The following is a 23,153-nucleotide window of genomic DNA, read 5'->3' on the forward strand; positions in this document are numbered from 1 at the left end:
CATCCCTAGCAGGCAATCTTTTTCTGACAGCTACCAGAGCTGTCCCAAAGCTTTAGCTGGCTGCAGGGAGTATCTATTTTTTCCCTCTGCCATGGGACAGAAAGCAAGCAGTGTGACTGCTCAACTTGACCACATGACCTGTGTCTAACTGTCCTAGAGTAAAAGAAACCCAGAATTCTCTTTGTGTGTGTTATGATATATGCAACTCTTCCTTTGGATAGAGTTTCATCTTCATGCAAGAGAGAATATCTGATCTCTGACATATGACAGGAAATGGTATATTTATCAAGCCTTATGGTCAGTTTTACAAAGTTCAGCTGACCAAATTCCATGAACTAGTAATTTCTACACCTCGCTTTCCATTTGGTGATTAGCATCCTACACAGGTCCACAATTAAAGTCTGTGAAATTACCCATACATAATTCTTGCATCTCAAGAAAAGGTGCCACAAAGATGGTTTTTGTCAAAAGTTAAAAAAGCTAATTGTTTGTTAATTTCTTCAAAGTAAATGAGAAATGGCTGATGGGAACTCCCCTAACATTCCTCTTGAAAAACAGATTAATGACTTTGCAAGCTTAATCATAGCATGTCTAGCACCAGCATACAGAGAACACTCACCACATTTTCTTGGACTTGGCAGTTTGACACAGAAATACTGATGGATATATCCCCTGGGGAAGAAAGCAAAATATACTTTAGATTGCTGTGCTTTTAGTCCAAACATGTTGTAATAGGAAATGACATTCACATTACATCAGTATCTACTGACAGCTCTAGAAATTGGACCAATTAGGTCAGCTTGCTTGTCTACCAGCTAATATAAAATTATACCAGCCCACAAATATATGAAGTGACCAACAGTTTTGCAGTGTAGAAAAAAAACAGAATTATACAATTCAATATTTTCTTAATAGTGAAGTCTCATAATTCCCATTTATAAGATTCTTATTGCTTTTTTCCATTCTGTTTTGAGGCTTTGTACCTCATACAAGTAACAACTGCAACTAAACTGGTTTTATTTAGTGGATTTAATAATAATGTTGATTTATTTAGTCACCTACAACATATTTGATGTTATTCAGATGAAGGCAAATACACATTCAAATTAGACTGCATTCTGTTACAAGTAATACCCATTTCAACTGGCTTAACAGACATTATTAAAAACTTAAAAATTAAAACAGACATAATGGAAACAAAATCTTGCACTTGTGTTTTAAGACAACAAACACCAGATCCAACTTCTATCAGTTCAGAGCTTAGGATGCCATAAGCATGTCATAAGCATTTTGAACTGCAAACTTACTGAGGGGTTCAGTAAAAATTCAGAATATGCCTACTGCTAACTGCATTACACAGACAATACTTTGGGAAGGAAAGAATGCTTCCTCAGAACATTGTCACTTCTGCCTCCTACTTCTGTGTAGGACCCCATTCATGCTGACTTTCCATTTGTTCAAGTAAAAATTTTGAAACCAGTGTCCCCTACTATAAGGCCTGTATCACACACTGAAGATACTTGCTACTACCCATCAGTACCAATCCCAGGTGCAGTATGTAACATGAGTAATTTCTGCTTCACATGGCTTATTCCCTTTCCTTAGGAAGACTGCTTTTGGCATAGAATGTTTGTTATAGAGAGGCTTTTTTATCATTGCCAATTTGTTTTCAAATATATGTACTGCTGTGTTTACATGAAATAAGGACAAAGACATGGACAATTCTTGGACTTTGAGCAAAAGAAAGAAGGGTGCTATCATTCTCACTGTCCACACAAAATTGTTCTAAAGGTCTCAGATAACCTTAATTTTTGCACGTATAACCCAAAGATAACGACTAACTTATGAAGAAATTTTTCAAACTTCCCAAGAGGGAGAGAAGACAGCTGTCATGCCCAGTCCAGCATTTTAGGTGATTTGTTTGGCTACACTGGACTCAAACCAGGGGCACTAGGCAACTAGTCTGATGGAAATGACATCCAGAATTTGACACTATTTTATACAGGATCCCAGTCGAGAAAGCAAAGGACATTGCTGATCTAATCTGATATGTGAGCTGTTGTGCCTGGAGATACAATGCCACAGCCTGTTGTATTACTTGGTTTCTGAAGGGCTTGTGGTCTCATTAGCATTTTATGCTGCCTTAATAGCATCCAGATGTCAAGTGCTAAAGTGGGTGTATATTACAACAAAAAGTCTAATCCAAATTGTGTAGACATATTCAAATTCTCTTTACACTGACTAGGCTGAACAGAAGTACAGAGCAACCACAGCAGCACATGGCCAGTACTGGGGAATTGTTTGCTCTGTATCAGTACCCAAGCTAGATTTAAACAGGTCTCGTATTTGGTTTACATAAACTGTCACCTTTGCTAGAGAATTACACAAAGGTATGTAAACTGGAAGCAAAGATATATTCAGTCCTTTTGGTCCTGGATAACACACATGCCTTGTTGTGCTTAGATTAGCTGTTCTTCACACTTGAGCTCTTTTCATCTCAGCATGGGACAATGTTTCAGGCACCTGTATAGCCAAATATGATGAAAGGGAGCAAATCATATATGCTGCAGTGGCCCAAAGAGTGAAGAGCTGCTTCTGCAGACAGCTAGAAACATAAATTACAGTCAGGATGGGAAAAAAAAAAAAAAATCTATCAGTTCGGAACTGGAGCTCAGAAAACTTCATCCCGCTGCACAAGGAGGCCATTTCTCACACCAGCAATGCAAATTTGAATTAGAAGCCTTACTAATTTCATAACTATTTTCTCACTAAAATATCTGCATCTTGTATATTAATACAGATGTCCTACTATAAACTGTAAACACATGGATAGGAAACTGAGGTGTTTAAATTAATATGGAAGACAAGTGATAAGCCATGACAGAATAGCCTTTACCAGTTGTGCAATACATCCTTTCAATGTGGCAGAAGACTGAGCAGTGTCATTTGAGATGTGATTCTACTTATCTGAAATGGAGGTAATGAACAGACTTACTGTGCAGGCTGGGTCCTGACCCAGTTGATGCCCCTTTAGGGATGACAGGCATCAGGGCGTGCTGGATTGCCATCTCCCACATTCGTGCCACATCAATGCCAACACCACTACTGATAACACTGTTATTCAGTGGAACGCTTGAGAGGTTGTCTATGTTTTCTCCAACATAATAGACTATATTTGCTGTGCTTATTTCAAAACAATGAGCATTGGCTCCTTGAGGCAGCAAAGTGAAAGTTTTTGCAGGTTCCAGAGACAAAATTTCAGACAATGGGATTTCCTAAAATGAAAAAACTATTTTATTTTCTGTGTAAAGATTATCAATATATAAAACTTAAGCATGAACTTTATTTGATTAGTTTATTATATCAACTGTTGCCTTTTACCATGCTTCTTGTACAAACAAAAAGGCTCTTGTAACCTGAAACTCTGTGACACAGAAGACTGTTGATAGTAAAATACTAAATGTTTCTGTCCAAGACTAACTAGAACTTTAATTATTTAACTGAATTTATCAGAGAGTAGAGAGGTTCCTTCAGAAAACAACAGGGCCATCCATATATCAAGAAAACTCCATTAGAAAATAAAACCCTGTTGACTTCTCATATAAAAATTTTTCATTCCCACAACACATATTTTATAGGTCCTTGTTAGCTGACACCTTGCTGATCAGACTTATTTGTGAAAGGCAGAACACACATATGCAGCTTAAATAATGAGAAAAAAAACCAACAGACCAAAACCTAGATAGAAGTTATACTATTGTTGTACTTTTAGTAAGCATCAATTTAGAAATTTAGTCTTTACATTCTGCTGGTATAAAAAGAGGTTGGAAAATATTCCTTACTTTGTAATATTTGCTTCCAGTATCATTTTGAAAAAGTGTAATGCATTTGCTGTCCAGCCTCCAGTAGTGTCGCTTTCTCTGCAATGAAAAACAAGCAAATTAATGAAATGTTCATTTCACAAAAGCACCACTGCCAAAATGTTTCTTTAGTTTGAAGAGATGTACTGTGAACGATAAAGACCCAATTGCTATTACAAGATTTTAATGAAGACTTTAGAATTGAATTTAGAAACTATAGAGCTCTTATTATGCTCTGCTGTTTCAGTAACAGCTCTGTTAAAATGTACAAGTTTTAAAAATTTAAAATGTCATTTTGATGTCTGCATAACATTCAGCACAATTTGCTGATATATATGATCCTAAAGCAATTACAATTTCTTTTTGTATCCCTTGTAACACCCCAGTTCACTTTTGAAGCTCACATACTGAAGGCTTTATTCATGTTTTAGCAGGTTGGAATGAAAATAGCCTTTTTCTACACTAAATCTACTCTACAAAAGTCTCAATTCAACTGCCAGTATCAGGGAGAGTGTAGCTGGAAGGTAAAGCTACCTTACAGAACCCCTCAATGTTATGTTTCACTTCCTTCAAAATGACTACATTTGGCTGCCTATGATAATGCAACAGATATAATCAGATGGTTTTTGCGTGTTTTAACTGTCTACTGTTCTTACAAGCAGTGCCAGTCTTAGTTATGATAAGAATTGGGACTTTAGGAATCACCAAAATTGCAAAAAATTGCGTTACATGAGTGTCTGTAAATTATCAGAGTATTGCTGGAATTTGACTCTGTACTATAACATAACATGTGCTGGAAGACAGGTCTTCCATAACAACTCTTACCAGTGTGTCCTTGCTTGTATAGTGAACCATCCAACCCTCCTTCATTACTGTGCTACTTCTCCGTTTTGTGTGCTTCACAGACTGTACCACTCTCATTAATGGAATATTGTTGCTGGTTGAAGGGCTTAAGAATAAATCATTAGAGGCTTTTAAAAAGAAGATAACTTTGGACAAAAAGAAAAAAAAAATCTTTAAAATCAGAATATATGTATACATACACACACACACACAATCCACATTTATTTTTATCATCACTAGCAGATCTGGTTTGCATACAATTTTGTTTTGTCATTCCAAATATTTTGAGATTACAAAGAAAAATAGTTTGTAATGCTATACCATGAGAATGTCAGAGACCTTCTGAAGGCCTACACACACTCTTCCAAATGTATTTCTAAAGATGAGCTAAGAAAATGGGCAAATAACTAGTACGATTCAGAGCAGTATTGATCTTTAATCTCTCATAATCTAACACTGTCCCTCAGATTACTGTCCTGTGATCTTGCTTGGGTTCAAACACACAGTGGAATGATGACAGTTTACAGAATAGAAAATGTGCCCAGCTGCACACACCCTGGACAGGCACAGCAGAGAATCTGCTGAAACCTCTCAGAGAAAAGAGGTTTAAGTTATTCTACCCTCAAAGATTTAACGTGAAACACTATTGCCTTGTGGGGTACGCACACTGAAACTTTTATCATTCAGCTGACACACAGCAATTTGGGAAGGCATGGGAATGTGACAGCATGCCTGACAGCACTGTCTGGAAAAATCTGGTAGTAACCAGAAGCAAACTAGCCCATCTTCCTTGCTGTTAGAGTTAACAATCCCGAAAGCAGATTCTGTGTAATGGAATATGGACTCAATCCGCTTCAATCCTAAATATGAATGCTTAGTTATTTCTGGCAGAAATTTAAACAGTGATGCTGCATTGTATGTGAAAACAGAGCACAACACTGCTCTTGTATTCTGCCCCGCTAGCAAACTTATTGGTGCAACAACTGCAACAAAAAAGGGCTGATAGTGTTTAGGAAAAGAATAATATGTTAAGTTCCCAAAGTTGTTGTGACTGTATATGTCTGCAGATGGCCCTGCTTCACTGTAATGCATTCTGGAAATAAGTTTTATGAATTGGTAGTTTCCCATCAAAATGAAGAAAGTGCTGTCTGAAAGTTTAACTAAGTATATATGTTACATAAAGTTAACATCTCTTTTCTGCCTAAAAATGATCAAACCATCTGCAGTTCCTATTTAGCTATTCTTATCTGTACTGACAAAAGGTTTACTTTTTATTTGCCTTTTATAGGCAAATAGACTTAAAAAATATCCATGGATTATGGAAACTACCCTTAGAAATAACTGAGGAGAGGTACTATTGGAAACACAGGAATATCCCTTAAATAAGGAAAACATGTACCTTAGTTATAAATATTTTATTAGCACAACTGGATATTTTTATTTTGAAAACTTGCAGGGCTGTCCACTTAATAAAACTTGGAAACTTAAAATGTTCTGTGACAATGATTTTGTCATCTAAGCACAGGCTCATATTCCAATAATACAAGGTACACATATACATCATACACATCGTATCTATGCAGACAAAGATGACAGTAGGTCACTGCTGCATGAAGTAAAACTGCATATTGTTGAAATGGATTGCTTTCTATTAGTGCAATGGGTGTATGACAGTAACACAGAAATAAGGGGAACATATTACTGAAAGAGACTCCCAACAAGCAAAATAAAAGAAGAAATTGCAGGTCAAACAGACCTGTAAAAGAAACATGTTTTATGATTCTTAAAGGTATAGATCCATCAGATTTCCTAGATGCCTCTAGGAAATTACAGCTGAAATTACCTTTATTCATTTTAGGTTCCCTGACAATGAATAATCCCTACTTTTTCCCTGCTATTCAGACAGTTCCAATAAGTGAATAATGTTTCTTCTCTTGATACACTTCTGAGGTACGTTGCACAACTCAGTTCCTCTTTTCCTTCCCAAGCAGTCATTTCAAAGCACTAATCTATTTTGTAACTTGTTTCAAATTACTACTTTAAGTTTGTCAAACTTTCCTTTTTTCTAAAGGCATCTAAAAATACAAACAGATCTAGATCTGATCACACCATAGCTACTTACTCATTTTGTTTGTTCATTTATTTAAATGACCCGGCATTGCACTGTTAAGCCAGGGAAAGAATGGCTTCAAAAATAAGTAAACAATAAATAAATAAATAGTTTACTATTGCTTATGCACAAATAGTTTCACATCATTTTCATGAGAACAGACCTGCAAGAACTACTTTTGCATCAGTTTTCACATGCTACTTCAACTTGACAATAAGGCTTCTCTTAAATTACTAATACATATGATCAGTGAAGCATTCTCACTGCAGTCTCAAAACCACAACATTTCACCAGCACTCCCCATTCTAAATGAGTGAGAATAGTGCCCATGTAGATTCCCCCTTGAGCCCTAGATATGCTACGTACAAATAAATACAAAGAAAGATGGAAGGTACACTCACTCCCCCCAGCTCACCTGATCATCCTGTTAGATTCATCGTGATCCAGATCAGCATCCTGCATTTCTCCACTGTCACTATGGCATCCTGTCATTGACATCTCTGAATCATGAGCCATAGATTCTTCCATGTCATCTATAAAGCCACTGTTTCTTTCACTGTCGTTGTCATCACTCCCTTCTTCCATGACCACATCAGACTCAGCCCCAGGACTAAGAAGGTCTGGAATATCATTTCTCAAGTTATTATCTGAAAACATACAATACTCCAAGTACAACATCCTGGCACATTTTAAGTTTCAAAAAACTCCAGTTCTCTTTGGAAGTCCATTGCCTAGACAATGTAAGTAGAAAATTACTTATATGAACTGAATGTTCCTTTGCACAGGAACAGTATTTTCTATGAAGTCTGCACAAAGAAGCACAATAATCAATACCACTGAAACAATGTTCCCTGCCATTAGAAAAGAAATACTAAATAAGCACCAAAACCAAAGACTTGGGATTTAACTTAGTTGACTGTGGCATAGCATTAATAGCATCATCCAGCTTATATTTAAATTATATTAAACCTTCCGGTTTCCAAGTTAGATACGCCTAAGCAAGATCAAAGTAAGAAACAATTTTTCATTGCATTGTTGCTTGTGAATGGATTTATCTGGAATACAAAATCATTAGTCCAGCCAGAGGGTAAAGACAGCATTAGTTTTTCCTCAGATGTTGTAGTGTTTCAGAAATTTGAAATAAGGTTAAAATCACATTGAACTCATCGAATAGCTTCTCCTAGCAACTTTTGTCTAATTGTGTGGAGTAAGGGTCTTGACAGTCAATGTAGGCAATGTACCACAAGAAAAAGCATATTGAATTGTCGGACAGCACAATGTTTGGAATTGATGGCATTTCACTGAAATTAGAAGTGCACAGCTGAAAAGTTTGTTTTCATGTACAGTAGTCTTTAAGATATTTGGATATAAATTACTGATGTGTGATTAAGAGACACATTTCATCTCTAGCAGAACCAGTCATTCAGTCATGAATGATACTTCTCAGTGCAAGGCTCTATCTTTCCTATTTCTACAACACTTTTAAAATCTCTATTTTTAATAAACCTACAATCAGTTAAAAATAACTCCTTACATTTAGTATATAATGCATTTACTAATGACACCATGCTTGGAATTTCATTGCTTCAGCTCTTCTTTCACTTACTATTTTAGGGAAGATGCATCACACAGCAGATGGACAAGATGACAGATATTGTATTTTGTTTATTAAGTTTTGAAATAATGTCAACCAAATTACTGTGAAAATACAAATGACATACAGGATGAAATTGACTTTGAAAATCCTGAGGATCCTCTATCAGTCATTCAGGACACACAATTCAGGGTTCTATGAGGATTCTATGTATACCATACTACGAATATTACGTGGTGTGTAAAAAAAAGCCATATTCTATACATTTTGAGATTGCAATCTTCAAGGAATATACTTGGAGTAAGCCCAGAATATGTGTTCTCACCCCAAGTGACTCTACACAAGCTTTCCTGAGACAAACTATCACTTCCCACTAGCCCAGCATCAGATTCACATGTAAGGAGGAAAGTCCAAATAAAAGTAGCATGTTGCTTGTGAAGCAAAGGTAGGGAGAGAGCAGAGGGGGTGTGTTGGAGGGATGAAACAAAGCTGCCTTAGATGGAAAGAGGGAATTTGGAAGAGTAATTCAGAAACAAATATAAATTTTGCTCATGTAGTTCAGTTGTGCAGAAGCAAAGTTTACATCCCTTCCTGTCTTCTCACAGCACTTTAGATCAATCACTCCTCTCTAAAACCGCATCTATGCAGGAAAAAGTTTATCATTTATAAGCATATTTAGTTAATTTCTCTGACTGCAAATCTCAGGGAAAACTTTACACTGCTATCAATGGAATTAACACATCATGGTGTATATTTTAGCTTTTGAAAACCAAACCACAATTTACCATTGGCAGTATTACTCACACTCCTGAAGAAATAGTTGTGTTGTAGGATCATTAATGGTCAAGTGAGGTATAAATGGTGCAAGATTTAAAAAAAGAAAAAATAATAGTGGTTCCAAGAGTCCTGTGAGAGGTCCATCAGAAAGGACATTCAATAGGAACACATCATCTATTTTCCAGGAAATCATGCACCTTGTCACATTTCAAGTGGGATACTTAGTGTCTGTAGTAATTTTCCTATTAAACATAAAAACTTAGTAATGATACAGAAACACTACTATGAGAAATGCTATGAAAAATATTAGTTAGCATTCCTAATTTTGTAAATTCTTGATATGTCTTCAATAAAGTAGATCATTGGTTTAAATGAAAAAGAATACATCATAAGGTAATACTTTATTAACCGCAGAAGCAGTTTAGGCTGACAACTTAACACAGTAATATTCATCAGAAACTGAGCACTTCACCACACTTCTCATTCCCTTATCACACAGGAAAGTGACATTTTCAAGGCAATCAACAACTCATCTACAACCACTCCTTTTTCCTCTAGTACCGTCTGTCAAGCCTACCCCATACACCCCTATACTTAACACAAAACCAGCAGCACATGCATGGGAAAATTGGAGGACAGTCAAGACTTGATTTCTGGCAACTGGTATGATTAGTTTTATGCCGTCAGTAAACGGTGGAATTTTTCCTGAAGGGCATTTCTAGTTCTTCTAGGTACACTTTTCCTTCTCAGGAAGATTATCCATAACCACTTTTTTCTCCCCTCACAATTTTGTGCTTCTTATAGGTGAGTGCCAACTTCTCACATGTGGCTTTTGGCTTTATCACAGGGCCATTTTGCTGCTGACATCACGTCTGTGGCACAGCTCAGCCTGTCTAGCAGTGCTGCCTATTTGGAAGAAACACACCACCAACTGATGGTGTACGAGCCACTCGCAGCGTTCCTCCCACACTTCATCTTCAACATACAACAGAAATATTGCAGAGGAAAGGCCACTCCCAAATAATGGAAAAACGTGTGTTTGTACACGTCACAGTTTTATATTTCTCTTTTACTTAACTGATGGTTTAAACAATGACAGGAACAACTGTTAATGCAACTTACCTCCATTAATGGCAACTTCCCCCAGGCAGTTATTTGGCACTTTAGGAGCACAGCGTTTGTGACAGTTGAATCTACAGTCTGTTAAGTAAAAAAGGGATACAGCCAAATTATTTTTCTGTGACACATTTTTACTTTTTCCTGCTATCAGCCTATAGAAGTCAAGCCCTATCATTTTATTAATCCAAGTCATATGCCCAGAGAGGGTCCGCTAGCCAGGCTGCACGCTGCCTGTCAGTGGAAGGGACAGGATGAAGATGCTAGGAGCATGTTTCTGAGGGGGGAAAAAAAGCATTTCCAAGGGTATCTGGGTGGAGCGGCACTACTGCAGCCAAAGTGGTGCTCAACTCATCTAGGGGAGTGATGAGGGGACACAAGTGCTTGGCTGCAAAGCCAGAGCTGCTTTTCCAATGAAAGAAGCAGAATGGGCTGCAGTGTATCAGCTGCAGTTGAAGAGACTGACTACATATCAAATACTGATGATTGAAAATTGAAACAGGAGAACCCTAGCCAACAATTTTAAGTGAGAAAATATTTGTTCTTTACATCTCAAGGCAACTTCTAGACAGCTTGGAACTGCAGGTTCCTTCAGTCCACCTATTTTTGAAATACTTTTTTCACTTCTTTCATTTGTGTACATAGCACTTCATTAGATGCCATGTGAACTATTTTCTTTTGGCTGATGAACACATTTTACTTAAACTAAGAGCTGTAACTTACACCAGGAAAAGCAAAGAGTCAGGAAGGAAAAAATATACTAAGGTTGTCTATATCCTTGTAATTATTTAAGATTGATCCAAAAACCAACTAGAGGTACTGCAGTGCCAAACTACAGATAATTGAATTTTCTTTTTTTAATTAGGTTAATATTTTCTCGGGTCACCAGGATTCAAAATGAACTGAAACAGGTGATGCCTTGATATTTTGCTTTAGTTAAATTGTATCAGAATCACACTTTAAGTTAAACAAATGCAACTTTGAAGTTTTGCAGAGTTCAAAGAAGCAGCACAAAGTATACTGATTAATTTTATGATAATTATTTATTGTAATAGAAGGAAGGTAATTTTAAGCATCCATTAGCCAACAATCCAACCTCATAGCATGCACAATGCTTTGTATTAACAGGCTAAGGTGAGCCAGGATTCTAGGCTATGATCCAAGGGGCCTGACTCACTTCAACACCTACTGAGGTATTCAATGCCATGAGACTTGAGAGCACATTAGTCACACCAAAAAAATGTGGGTTTAAATTCTCATATAAGCCCATCTTATTTTACTTCCATTAGAACTTCCCCAAAATGCTGAACTGCTGAGGCTCAGGCATATGCTTCAATTCACACACAGGACTTTGAAGCTTGAAAACAATAAAAATATATAAGAATACAGTAACTATTCTGCTGTAAGCACAGGTTCACCTATGCCAAATACAAGATCATTTACACCTGAATGAAAAATGTGAGCTACTGCACATACACCAAAGGATAAGAATGAACAGCCATGCAGCCAACTCCTACAGAACACCAATTACCGCAATTTTGACTGCAGCTTAATCCAATGTAATTGTACATGTGCCTACATGTAGATAGTTTAGTAAGGAATAAAGCTACACAGTAACCACTCAAACACTAATTTATTAATTTTATTATGCTCAGCTTTTATGTTCCTAAAGCACATTTGCTTACCTTTGCACTGCAAACCCTGTCTAAAAAGCCCTTTGAGAAGCTTCTTGCAGTACTGGCAAACTGTTGGACGTGTGTAGGAGTGGATGACAAAAGTGTGAGGCACTTTAACCTTGGACAGTAAAATCTTGTCTAGTTGAATAGGTCGTCCAATGTAGGACTGTGAATTCGACCTCTTCTCTCGCCCAGTGTATGATTCTGATGGTGTCTTTTGCTGTAAAATACATAAAAAGGAGTTTTGTATTCATTTCTAAAAGAATATCATTTTCATATATTCCCTCACTTGAATAACTGTCATATGTCATAAAAAGTCATGTAAGTGCCTTTAAACACTAACAGAGCATGCATCATGCCCCTCTCAGACTACTTTTGAAAAATGTGAATGGTACTGAACAACACCTTTGCCAACACTACTATCATACACTTCATACTGTGACTGAAACAGGCTTTTATTTAAAAAAAATTATTAATCAGAATTAAAATGCTCATTAAAATTTCTCAGAAAAGCATTGTACATTCTCATTAAAAAAAATCATTTTTACCTCTTATTTTCTGTTTAACATCAAAAGTACCTTTGAAAGGCTGTATTTTTTGAATAAACTTTAAGAAAATTATTCCTTTATTCTATGTGCATGGAGGCTAATGATAGAAAAACTATTAGTATTTTCCATCCCCTTTATTTATAATTTTTGCTATCGCTAAGCCTACCACATTTAGATTATGCACAATAGATCTCAATAGGTATGTAAATGTGTGTGTGCATGCATATATACATATACACACACACACACACACACACACATATATATATACACACACGCACACACATTTAAATACCTAGTATTTATATATGAAGTGAGACACACAGTCTAAGGTATGAAAATCCAGAGAATTTCTGGAAGAAAAGTTACCTTATTTTCTCTACTAAATTCATCTAGATGTATATATGATAATTAACCCAGAAAACAACTCACCTAGAAAACTGCTTTCTCCTAATACTCGCCCTTGGGAAACAACCAAACTGCACTCAAAATTAACATCGAAAGGAGAAAAAAAAGTGAGAAAATGCAGCTTGATTATTTAAAACTCAGTACCTTCTCACTATCATCTGAAAATAATCTGATAACTGAAGGCTGGAAAACAAATCATTCAGAGTGAGCCTGCACTGTTCAAAAACTGTAGTAGCTGAAGCTTCAGACAGATATTAACTTGAAACACTGCTTAGACTCAAACACATAATGCTATAGGAAATCCTCCATCTGAGAAGGCTGACTGATTACTATTTCCCAGTCACAAAAATATAGAAAAATAAACTTTTTTATGCTTCTGTCTGAGACTTTTGGAGTAAAGAAGGATTGAAAAGTCATTTTAATGGCAGAAGAACCTATGGAATTAGTTCCAGGCTTTGCCTTCACAGTGTATCTGCCAGGTTGAAAAAAAATTTCTTCCTTACAAAGTTCATATGGATTTCTTGCCGTGAAGATAAATTCTTTTGGTTATACTGTAGAATTAGGTGTCTTTTCCAAGAAGCATAAAGATCAACTGTACTAATGCAGTCCTTTCAAAAAAAAGAAAAACATGCAAAATACATTGTATGAGCCAGGTACATATGGTCACCAAAGACACTAGATTGAAAGAAGTATAAGAAAGCATCTGCCTTTTCTTCATCACAAATAATATTGGAAAAGTCTGAGTACATACTCTGATATTATCGGTTTACTTCCTGAGGTTTAAATCTTCATGCTCTGTAAAGCACTTATACATATAAAAAAAACCCCAAACAATTAATTAGTCTCAATTTAAGATTAAATTTATTTAATATTTGTTAACTAGCAATAAAATTTGCCTAATATTTCTAAGGCAGATTGCACTAAGTCTTATGAAGTCAACATGACCAGGCCTGTAAAAGAGAAGGCAGAAGAGCATCAGGACAGAAGAATGAGCCACATATTCTGCAGAAACTGCATTGCTCAGCTAGAGTGAGCCACCTAGAAATTACAGCCCTCAGTGTTTGTGGACAGGGCAAAGCTCACAAAGAGCAGCCAGAAACAGAGATGAAGTCCTCTCAGTTTTATGCTTGTGTAGAATAGGAAAAATTTTGGTCCAGACTGATGCTATTTCATAGTCCTAGTTCAGTGCCTTACAAGTTACAGCCTCAACCCTACCCCATGATCAGATACTTAGCCCTGAGTTTGCTCTTCAGTGCCCACAAGAAGAGTTTTACTTGTGGCATACTCCAATTTAATGTGTATATTTTCTTTTTGAATAAAATAATACCTAAGGGGTTTGCCTTAATTCTAACCACTGCTTGCAATGCATTAGTCACAACACTATGCTCTCTCTTTCTTGAATCTGGACCTTTGGTGGACTTTTTGCATCTAGTGATGCTAGTCTCTTAAAATGAAGTTTGATTGAAAAGGAGTGCAAATATCTAAGGGAAAGAGTTCTATTGCTTGGTTTCATTATGTCACTGTAACAAACTAATATTTCAGCTTACCATTCTTACTGTAGAGCCATTTCTTGACAATCTTACCCTTGTCTGCAGTACAAGTGATTGAAATATCTAACACTTTATCTCTCTTAGAACCCTGACTAATACCATCTAAATTAAACCTATTTTCTATGATCACTCTTTGCCTCCATTTTCTAAATTATTGCCTAATCAAAAAATATTTTGGCAACCGAATACTGCTAAAAGCAAAGTCCAAATTACTTATAGCTAGGTGACTTCATGCTTAAAGGATTTTAGAAAGCTGTTTTGGCCCAGTTTTCCTCACCAAATGCCTTGCAGGTTTTAGAAACTTCAGTAGTGTTGCTGAAATGTACTGAGACTAATCTTGGGCAGTTATGATTAACAGAGAGAGACAGTCTTCCCTACAGCTTTGGTTCTGACCTAGATGTCTGATCAAATCTCAGGTGCAGTAGCTACAGTACAAGTGTGGGAAAAATTATTTGCTATATTTTTTGCTCAGATTGCTGGCAAATTTTTCAGTTTTAATGTGCTGGTACGTATTTCTGAGAAAATGTCAGGTTGAACAAAAAGTGAACTCTAGATGCTCTAGCTTGAGTTGATTGTTTCTGAGATAACTCTGAAACAGTTACTCACCATAACATCAACCTTGATCAAACAGAGTTACCATTAATAAAGCTTTTGTCGTGTTGTTTGGTAGGGTATTTTTCTCAAAATTTATATTAGTCAATGCACAGTTATAATTTCTGAAATATTTACTTCAAGTCTCATTTCACATGGCTGCCGAGTTGTGTTCCGGAACAGACAATTAAGTAAGTTTCTGTTAGTAATTCGTAAGTGTTCTCTACAGCTCAAGCAGTAATGGATACTAAACAAATGACAAAACAATGGAAAACCTACTGTAAGATGTCAGTCTTCAAGTCCAATTTACAGAGAAAAGTATTTCAGCTTGTCTTTGCCATTCTACAAGCGCTGGGCTGCTACATGCCAGCAACATAGCACACCATGTAATGCACCAGCAATTCTCAACTTACAGTGCCTTCACGTCAAGAGGTAAAGCCCATGCTAGAAAAGAAATCAGAATTTGTGGATCTGGTCTCACTCCTGGCCTGATATGCTTGACTCCACACCCTTCCTCTTCCAGCCAAAGGCAGTGTGCCCCTTGGGTCCTGCTCAAAGGTAGGAGGGTAAGGGAAACTGGTGACAGATAACTCATGGCAGCAGCAGCTGGAGCATCTTCACCACACCTCTGATGACTGACAGATTAGGAGGAGTATCTCCTCCCTCTTGTCAGATAAGCTTCTCCTCCCAATATTGTCCAAAAGTCCTGTCAAGATCCCTCAACTCTAACTTCCAGCACTCCCGGAATCAGATATGCCACAATTTTAAGCCCCTGAAAGCACAGGAAACCAGAAACTATCCTATTTTCACTGGAAATGCAAGAATCTCCTCCACAAAGCACCTTCCCCTTCAGCTAGCATGCCTGGTTTGCTAGAAAGATAAATGAGTTTTTCCTGGTAGCCAGCCAGACTACTGACTCAGCAAGTCTGGAAACTTCCCAGGAAATGATTGCTTAACCAGATTACACCATGGAAACTAACAGCCTCTCAGCTCCAAATACTAAACAGTCCTTTAGAACAATCATCCCGGCAAGGTAATCAATACTTTAACAGCTCAAGAGTATGATTTTCCAAGTGACAACAAACACCAAGAAACATGTGCAGATACTCAACTGTCCAACCAAACCAGTGACACTGATCACAACCAGATACTTCAATTATGCTTTAACTGTGAGAATATTTAATAGTTTGATAACTCTAATTTTGAAAAAACAAACAAACAAACAAACGTTCGGTTTTTTTAAATCCAAGAAGGCAGATGTGCCAATCTTTCCCCAACATGGGGCATTCCTCATGACTTTTATTTAACTGATGCCTTGTTTCTCGTTCTTGTTCATTTTCTTTGAATTTTTGGAATGCACTGAAGCCCCTCATGTAAGTTCCGGTGAGCTTTGTTGAAATCTATTAGAAGACACAACAATTTGTCTACACTAGCCAGAAGCATAAAGTCATTGTACAGTCATTGCAAGAAGAAGACAGTCCCCCAAAGATAAAAATGGCTCAGCAGACCTTTCCTATCTTTTCTAACGTGTCCAAATACACTGCAAAATGCAATTACAAAACTGAAATAAATGCCGATTCCCACCAATGGATTCAGCTGTTCTTATTACCTGGATGAGTTCGACTGTCTTGTGGCATTCACATCTATTATTCCCAGGCATAGAAATCAAAGAAACTGTAGGGAGATGCTGAAGGGACTAAGGGGAAGCAATAAAAACTGACTGCTTGGACACAGAGATGGCCTCTTGGGAAGAAAGACAAGGACCAGCTCTGAAATCCAGCTGCATGGGCTAGTCTAAAACATAAAAAAGACTGCTGTTTGCCTTATTTATTTAAAAAGGTTTTGACAGCCTCACTAAAAATGTCCCAGGGGTACTGACAAAACTTGACCAAAAAGCTCCATGTTCTTTAAGAGTCAGAAAGCAACTACTTCCATTTTGGTAGTCATGCTTGCGGAAACACACTCAAGCCAGTAACCTTCACTCAGAAGAGAGCAGGCTACACAACCTGTACTCTCCTAAATATATATTTTTTTCAAAATTTACACAAAGAAGTGCTAACCTTTTGCAGGCTTAGTATCTAAGAAGTGTTGCAACATTATTCCTGTACTTTACACTGAGATATTCAATCAGAAATAACAAAAGTATTCCTACAATTTTGAAATGTTTGCCTTAACAAAAGAATAAACTATTATGATCTAGGGTTTTTTATTTACTTGGACAACAGAAAAAAGTGATGTGTATTTTAAAGAACCAAACAGCAGTAACTGTTTGCATGAAGTTTCATTTTTAGTGTTGAAGCAGACTTGTTGAAACATGCATTTCCTTCCTGTGAGGATAAAGCTGTAATATGTTCATACACAATTTCTTCACAGGAAGCTACTGTCAAGTGAGGTGCTAGATATCTATGTAACCACAGGAACTCCGTTTTTAATGCAATGCAAATGTTGACTTTCTTTTACAAATTAAACTATGTGACTGTAATTAAGTGAATTCAAAGAAACAAATCTTCAGTTAAATATACTGAAATACCACACTTAGACTGCAATCAACTGTGTTGTCTTTCAAGGCTTCTTGCACTCCTCTCTTTAAGTCAAGTGTATGATTTAATCCTACAAGCACCACAGTTAGATAGCTATGGTCTGAAAAACATTTCACTTTCACATGTGTAAACACATCAAAGAACTGACTTCAGTACAAGCTGTTAATATTAAACTATCCACAGATGGAAATTATGTATGCTGTTCTTCTACTCAGACATCAATAGCAGCAGACAGTGGTTTGAATGCTCTGTCTGTAACCTGCCTTATTTTGAAAAGTAGCAAGAGAAGATTACTGGGTTTCAGCAGGCATTGCAAGACTCTGCTGACTCCTCAGAACCAGGGAATTCCCAAAACAAAAGCCCTTTCTTTTTGGACTTGCTAGTACCAGCAGCCATAGTAGGACTTACATACCACAAAGCTTTTTTTCCAGTATCTTCCAGACACAAGCTCTTTCAAAAATATTACATTTAGTTTGATCTTGTATCATGCACTTCATAATTTTAAGTATATTAATTAGTAAGTTATTTTCATGGAAGTATCCTGCAGTATTAGAATGCCCACATCAGAAGCCAGACCTGGCAGCTTTGTTATGCCTGCTGAATAAAGGGGGGGGGGGGGGGGGAAGCACACACGATGATACAAAGGTATCATAGCCAAATTATAATTCAATATAAAACCCTTCAGATAGCTTTGCACAATTCTGATTCATCCCATCATATATGAATCTTGCCTTTTTTATTTTTTTTCCCCAGCGTCTATATAAATGTGTCCCATGTGACACTGTCTACACACCATCCTTACCAAATCAGGGATAACCAGCAGGTCTTTAGGCCTAACCACAGACACTGGTTTGGAAAGTTTTGGCACTGGACAGAGGAGATCTAGACAAACCTACGTGGTGAGGCTTGAAGTAAGCTTGGGGGCAGTACTGTGTTACCAATATAGAAAAACAAGATTACATATCAGAAGAGAGGGAAAGCGCCACTGAATACACCTGGGCCATGTAAGAGGAGATAAAAGGTTGCGTTGATTGCCATTATTCCTCAAAATGCAAATAACATTTTGGGATCTTGTACCAATTCACAATACCCCAAAGGATCATGAATGATATCAGAGATACTGCAGGGAAGTAAAATGCGTGCTGCAGCATTCAGCAATTTTCAGTGTGCGCAAACCCTTTTGCAACTACTTAGAAACAACAAGAACTTAGCTCCTAATTTTCCGTAGAGGTACCACACACTCCTAAAGAATTCCTACTGTTACAGTCACAGAGTTTCTATGAATCCCCAGTTTAAGCCATGGTGACTTAGATGTAGGGTCATAAGCAGACAACAAATAGGTGATTTAAGAAACAAGTGGCAATTACCTGATGACAAAACCAACCTGAATCTCTCTCCTCTTCCAAGCTGAAGAGTGAAATAATCATAAAACCTCTGGGATCACTAACAACTGCACTCAAAAACATCAGCAGACACAGCACATATGAAATTTCAGAACATGTATATCCTTAAGCTGTTTGGCATTTTCCGTTCTACCTACCTTTCTAGATACTTAGAAAATATTAGGTGCACAACTGATGCAATATTTAATGGTTTCCTAAATATACATGTGTAACTTGAAATTATAGGCTTAATCATCTTCTATATCTTACCTAGCTGTAATGAACCTCTGAAACTATCATATTGGGGCAAACTATCATATTAGGTCAGAAAAGCTCTAATGTAGTTTGCATTAGTTACACTTCTAGAGCATTTAGTGCATGGCAGACAGTACTAGGACTACTATTATTTTATGGCACAGCAGTGTGCAAAGTGAGCCAGTCCAAATTTACCTTCTGTATCCTAAAATGATTTAATTTGGGGTTCAGCTGAACTTTGAATACCACAGACATGCAACACTTAAAGAAAAGAGAACTACATTTGAAATACTTTTTGATTTTGACCCTTAGTATGTTCTATTTTAAATTATTGTAAAAAGGCAAGAAAACTAAAAAAAAAAAAAAAAAGGCATTAAAAATTGTGCAATTAACTTAAATTCCTATTTATATATTCAACTTTCAATGTCAGATTCACTGAGTTTTCAATTCTTAGTTCTGTTTAGTGCATGACCCTATATTCACCTGGTGGATCTGGCACTAGATCAATGTGAACATTACTTAGGATTGGTTAAATTACTCAAAGCCTCTATTTTACCTTCTATTATTTTAAAATAAACTCTAGCTTTTGGAGCAAATTCCAGGAGCACTACCCAAAAGAGCATAGGGGGTTTTATTAAACATATGAGCACACTGAAAGCAAGTTCCCACTAAGACAAAGAAGAATGCACAGTGTGTATCACTGGAGCATGGCAAGATAACTTGAGTGTGACAAGAGTAAAACATAACAGAACGGTATTAATTTACAGTCAACTCAAGTGTCTTCAAAAGAAAATATTAATTCTGCCTCTGAGGATCTTCAGTCTAATGAACTCTACTTCAGCCATTAGAAAAGGACTTGTAATTAGAAGTGGTTTAAGGCACCAAAATGCTCTCAGCTGCAACACCCCAGCTCTTCTTTAATCCCTCCCTCAAGGGCCCTTTTTTTCCCAGTTCAGTGAGCTGGGGACGCATACAAGACTCTACAGGGACTGGAACTAGGAAAAGGAGATGCATCTTCTGTAGGAGTGTGGAAAACAAAGGCTTCTTAGAGTGGCTATTTCTGAGTCACTGGAAACAAGGACTCCTTATTTCAGTGGGCTATGACAAAAGGGCATCTGTATTAAGTGTTGGGTGTAAGGAAAGAAAGAGAAAATGGCCACCTACGACTCAAGACAATTCCCTCCCAGAGAGCCTACTGTCCTAGTTCTGCAGAATCACTCTTCTATATATAGCTAAAAAGCCTCAAGCCAGCTCTGCTTATAACAAATCTACAGAGGCAAGCAACACCTGGTGCTTTGTATTCTGTCAGTGATACACAGTCTTTTTAACTAAAACTATTTATATTTTAAATTTTAAATTATTTAGCATAAATAACTGCAATTCCTGATTCTTCATCAAAAAGCAAAGATAATATGTAACATAACACCTATGCCCCATGAGACACATCATTCCTATTTTAAAAGCAAAGCTCAGCTAGACTTTTTCTGAAAAATCACTTCCAATGTGTTTATAAAATGACTTGACTATATCAACATTCATTGCTTCTAGAAAACAAATAAAACTTACCAAAATAATGGAAACATATATTAAAAAATAGAAATAAAATTCTATTGTGTCATATGACTGTATTTTGAGGCAAAACCATTGATATCTACCACATTTTCTTTTCACAAGAGAAATACAGTTTTGTTTTTCCTCCAAATACCTTCTTTTTTTTCATCACTACCTTTAATTACTGCTACTTTAGGATAATCCACCATCATGCAGATTGAGGGATTTATCATTTTTCAGACAGCACCATACTTAGAATAAAATTATATTAGATATTACAAAAACTGTGCTTTATATACACCTGTTTGTATTGCTTTATGGATATTCTGTGGAGCTGGAATTCTGCATCACACAGTAGGAATGTATGTGTTTCAGGAGAAATACAAACCTCATCCCTGGAAGTGTTCAGTGGGCTTTGAGCAACTGGTCTAGTGGAAGATGGCCCTGACCATGGCAGGGAGTTGGAACCAGATGATTTTTAAGGTCCCTTCCAACGTAAACCATTCTATGATTATAGGAAATAAAGTTATTTCTTTCAAAGAGATAAGATGTTTGTTTGGCCACGGAAATCTTCATTTTAGCATAATGAAATATTCCTCAGACTGACTATGTAATATTTCTAAAATGTAGTATTTCTAACATTTGCAAAGCCTGCTCTTCTCTGGCTGCATCCCAAATACATGCTGCAAGGGTAGGTTGCCAATATTTCTTAGTTTCAAAAGCTTTGAAACTTTAAACACAAGCCAAACTTCTTTGGAAAATCCATACTGAAAGTCAAAGAGAACAACATTTGACATGAATCACCCACTTGAAAAGTAACATTGTTTTCTCATTTAGACCTGAATTTTTTTCACATAGAGCTGTAACTTATTTGTACACTGTTCATGGCTATTTCCACAGAAATACAGAATCCTAGACTATTTGGGTTATTTGTAATTCAACCACAGTCTGAAAGAAAGATGTACCATAATGGTAGTATGGGATCAGTTTACTGCTGGTGAGCACTTGAATATGAGTTTTGTTCAGCTTAAAAAGAAAATGTTTATTTTCTACATTACTCCAGCAAATTCTCAAGTCCTGAAAGTCAAGGTAAAATTTTTTCCCATGCGTTACTACCACACAAAATAGGGCTTCAGTCTAACCAATGAGTTCTATCATGCCTAAGAAAGGAAAAAGTCACTCTTGTATTAAAATATTTTTATGTTCACTAATTTTACTGTTTAGTCTAAGAATTATGACCCTCACTTTGGAATCTGGACTTTACTAGTCTGATTTAATTCCTGTATGCCGTCAAATTCATACTGATAATCACAAAAGAGGATGTTGCTGATAGCATGGTACAGAGTAAATTCAGTACATACCTCATAGCCAGGGCTGACAGGAGACTGACAGGAAGTTGGAAAGAAGAAAAAACAGAACAAAGAATTAAGGGGGAGAAAAAGACAGAAAATAATGTTATTTTAGAAGCAAGCATGAATGTGGGATCATATTATATTCTCATTCTTTGTTATAGAATACATGCAGAAGAACTGCATTTGAGCTGAGACATATAAAAATCTAGGTTGCATTGTATCCTCCTAGTTCTACTTTGTTTTTTACCATTTCCTTTGATGAGTTTTACACTACTAAGTTAAGAATCAAGAAAAGATTTTATTCTTTGGAGGTAGATGTTCAAAGCTTTAATCAAATATAGTCCCCATTAAATTTTCAGTTCAAATGAAGTGCTTTATTGGCTGATGAAAACATTTATACTCGAACTGACACTGTTTCTGTGCGTGATGGTTCCCTATGCAAGGATAATTAAAGCATAGGTACATTTTGCATGATTCCACATTACCCTGTGTCAAAGATTTTTAAATGACAAAATCTCGAAAGATAGGGCATAACTTATTCACTTTATAAGTGTTGTTTTCTAGAAAGCAGGCTTACATGCTGTGTCTCCTATTAGGCGCACACAACATCAACAAAAAAAAAAAGAAACACCTCAGTTTAATAATTACATCTATCAAGATCCCCAGGAATTATTCTCTCTCAACTGTTCTGACTCTATATGGTAATTAGGGGTAAAAATACATTTATTTTAGTCCTATTTAAAGAACTGATAGATATAACAGATTATATTTTGTTAGCAGTGATTCAAGTAACACATCAATATTACTAATGAATGATATATTTTTATGAAGAAGGGTAATGTTTTTCAGTATATTCACACAGACTGTAGAAAAATGAAAGACATTCATTCCAAAGTGCATGGTTTGATTGGCATCACCATATAAACTGTCATAAAACTTATCTCACAAGTACTGTGGAAGAATTGAGTCCAAAGGACAGATCTGGTACATGAGAACTGAC

At 36.5% G+C, this 23,153-nt stretch overlaps 1 protein-coding gene across 2 annotated transcripts in view; it reads right to left on the reverse strand.

Moving 5' to 3' along the window:
• PRKD1 (protein kinase D1) overlaps positions 1-23,153 on the reverse strand; it is a 121,068-nt gene that overhangs the window by 17,060 nt on the left and 80,855 nt on the right. The window contains exons 5-12 of one of the 2 annotated variants that reach the window (XM_069017728.1): positions 22,163-22,186; positions 11,986-12,196; positions 10,307-10,384; positions 7,229-7,433; positions 4,686-4,809; positions 3,843-3,920; positions 2,996-3,275; positions 620-672 (exon numbers count right to left, since the gene is read on the reverse strand). In XM_069017728.1, coding sequence (XP_068873829.1) covers positions 620-672; positions 2,996-3,275; positions 3,843-3,920; positions 4,686-4,809; positions 7,229-7,433; positions 10,307-10,384; positions 11,986-12,196; positions 22,163-22,186 — 1,053 coding nt within the window. The remainder of the gene's footprint in view (positions 1-619; positions 673-2,995; positions 3,276-3,842; positions 3,921-4,685; positions 4,810-7,228; positions 7,434-10,306; positions 10,385-11,985; positions 12,197-22,162; positions 22,187-23,153) is intronic. The other variant, XM_069017729.1, reaches the window with a different exon arrangement.

Source organism: Aphelocoma coerulescens, chromosome 5, assembly GCF_041296385.1.
Source record: "Aphelocoma coerulescens isolate FSJ_1873_10779 chromosome 5, UR_Acoe_1.0, whole genome shotgun sequence".
Classification (NCBI taxonomy): Eukaryota; Metazoa; Chordata; class Aves; order Passeriformes; family Corvidae; genus Aphelocoma; species Aphelocoma coerulescens.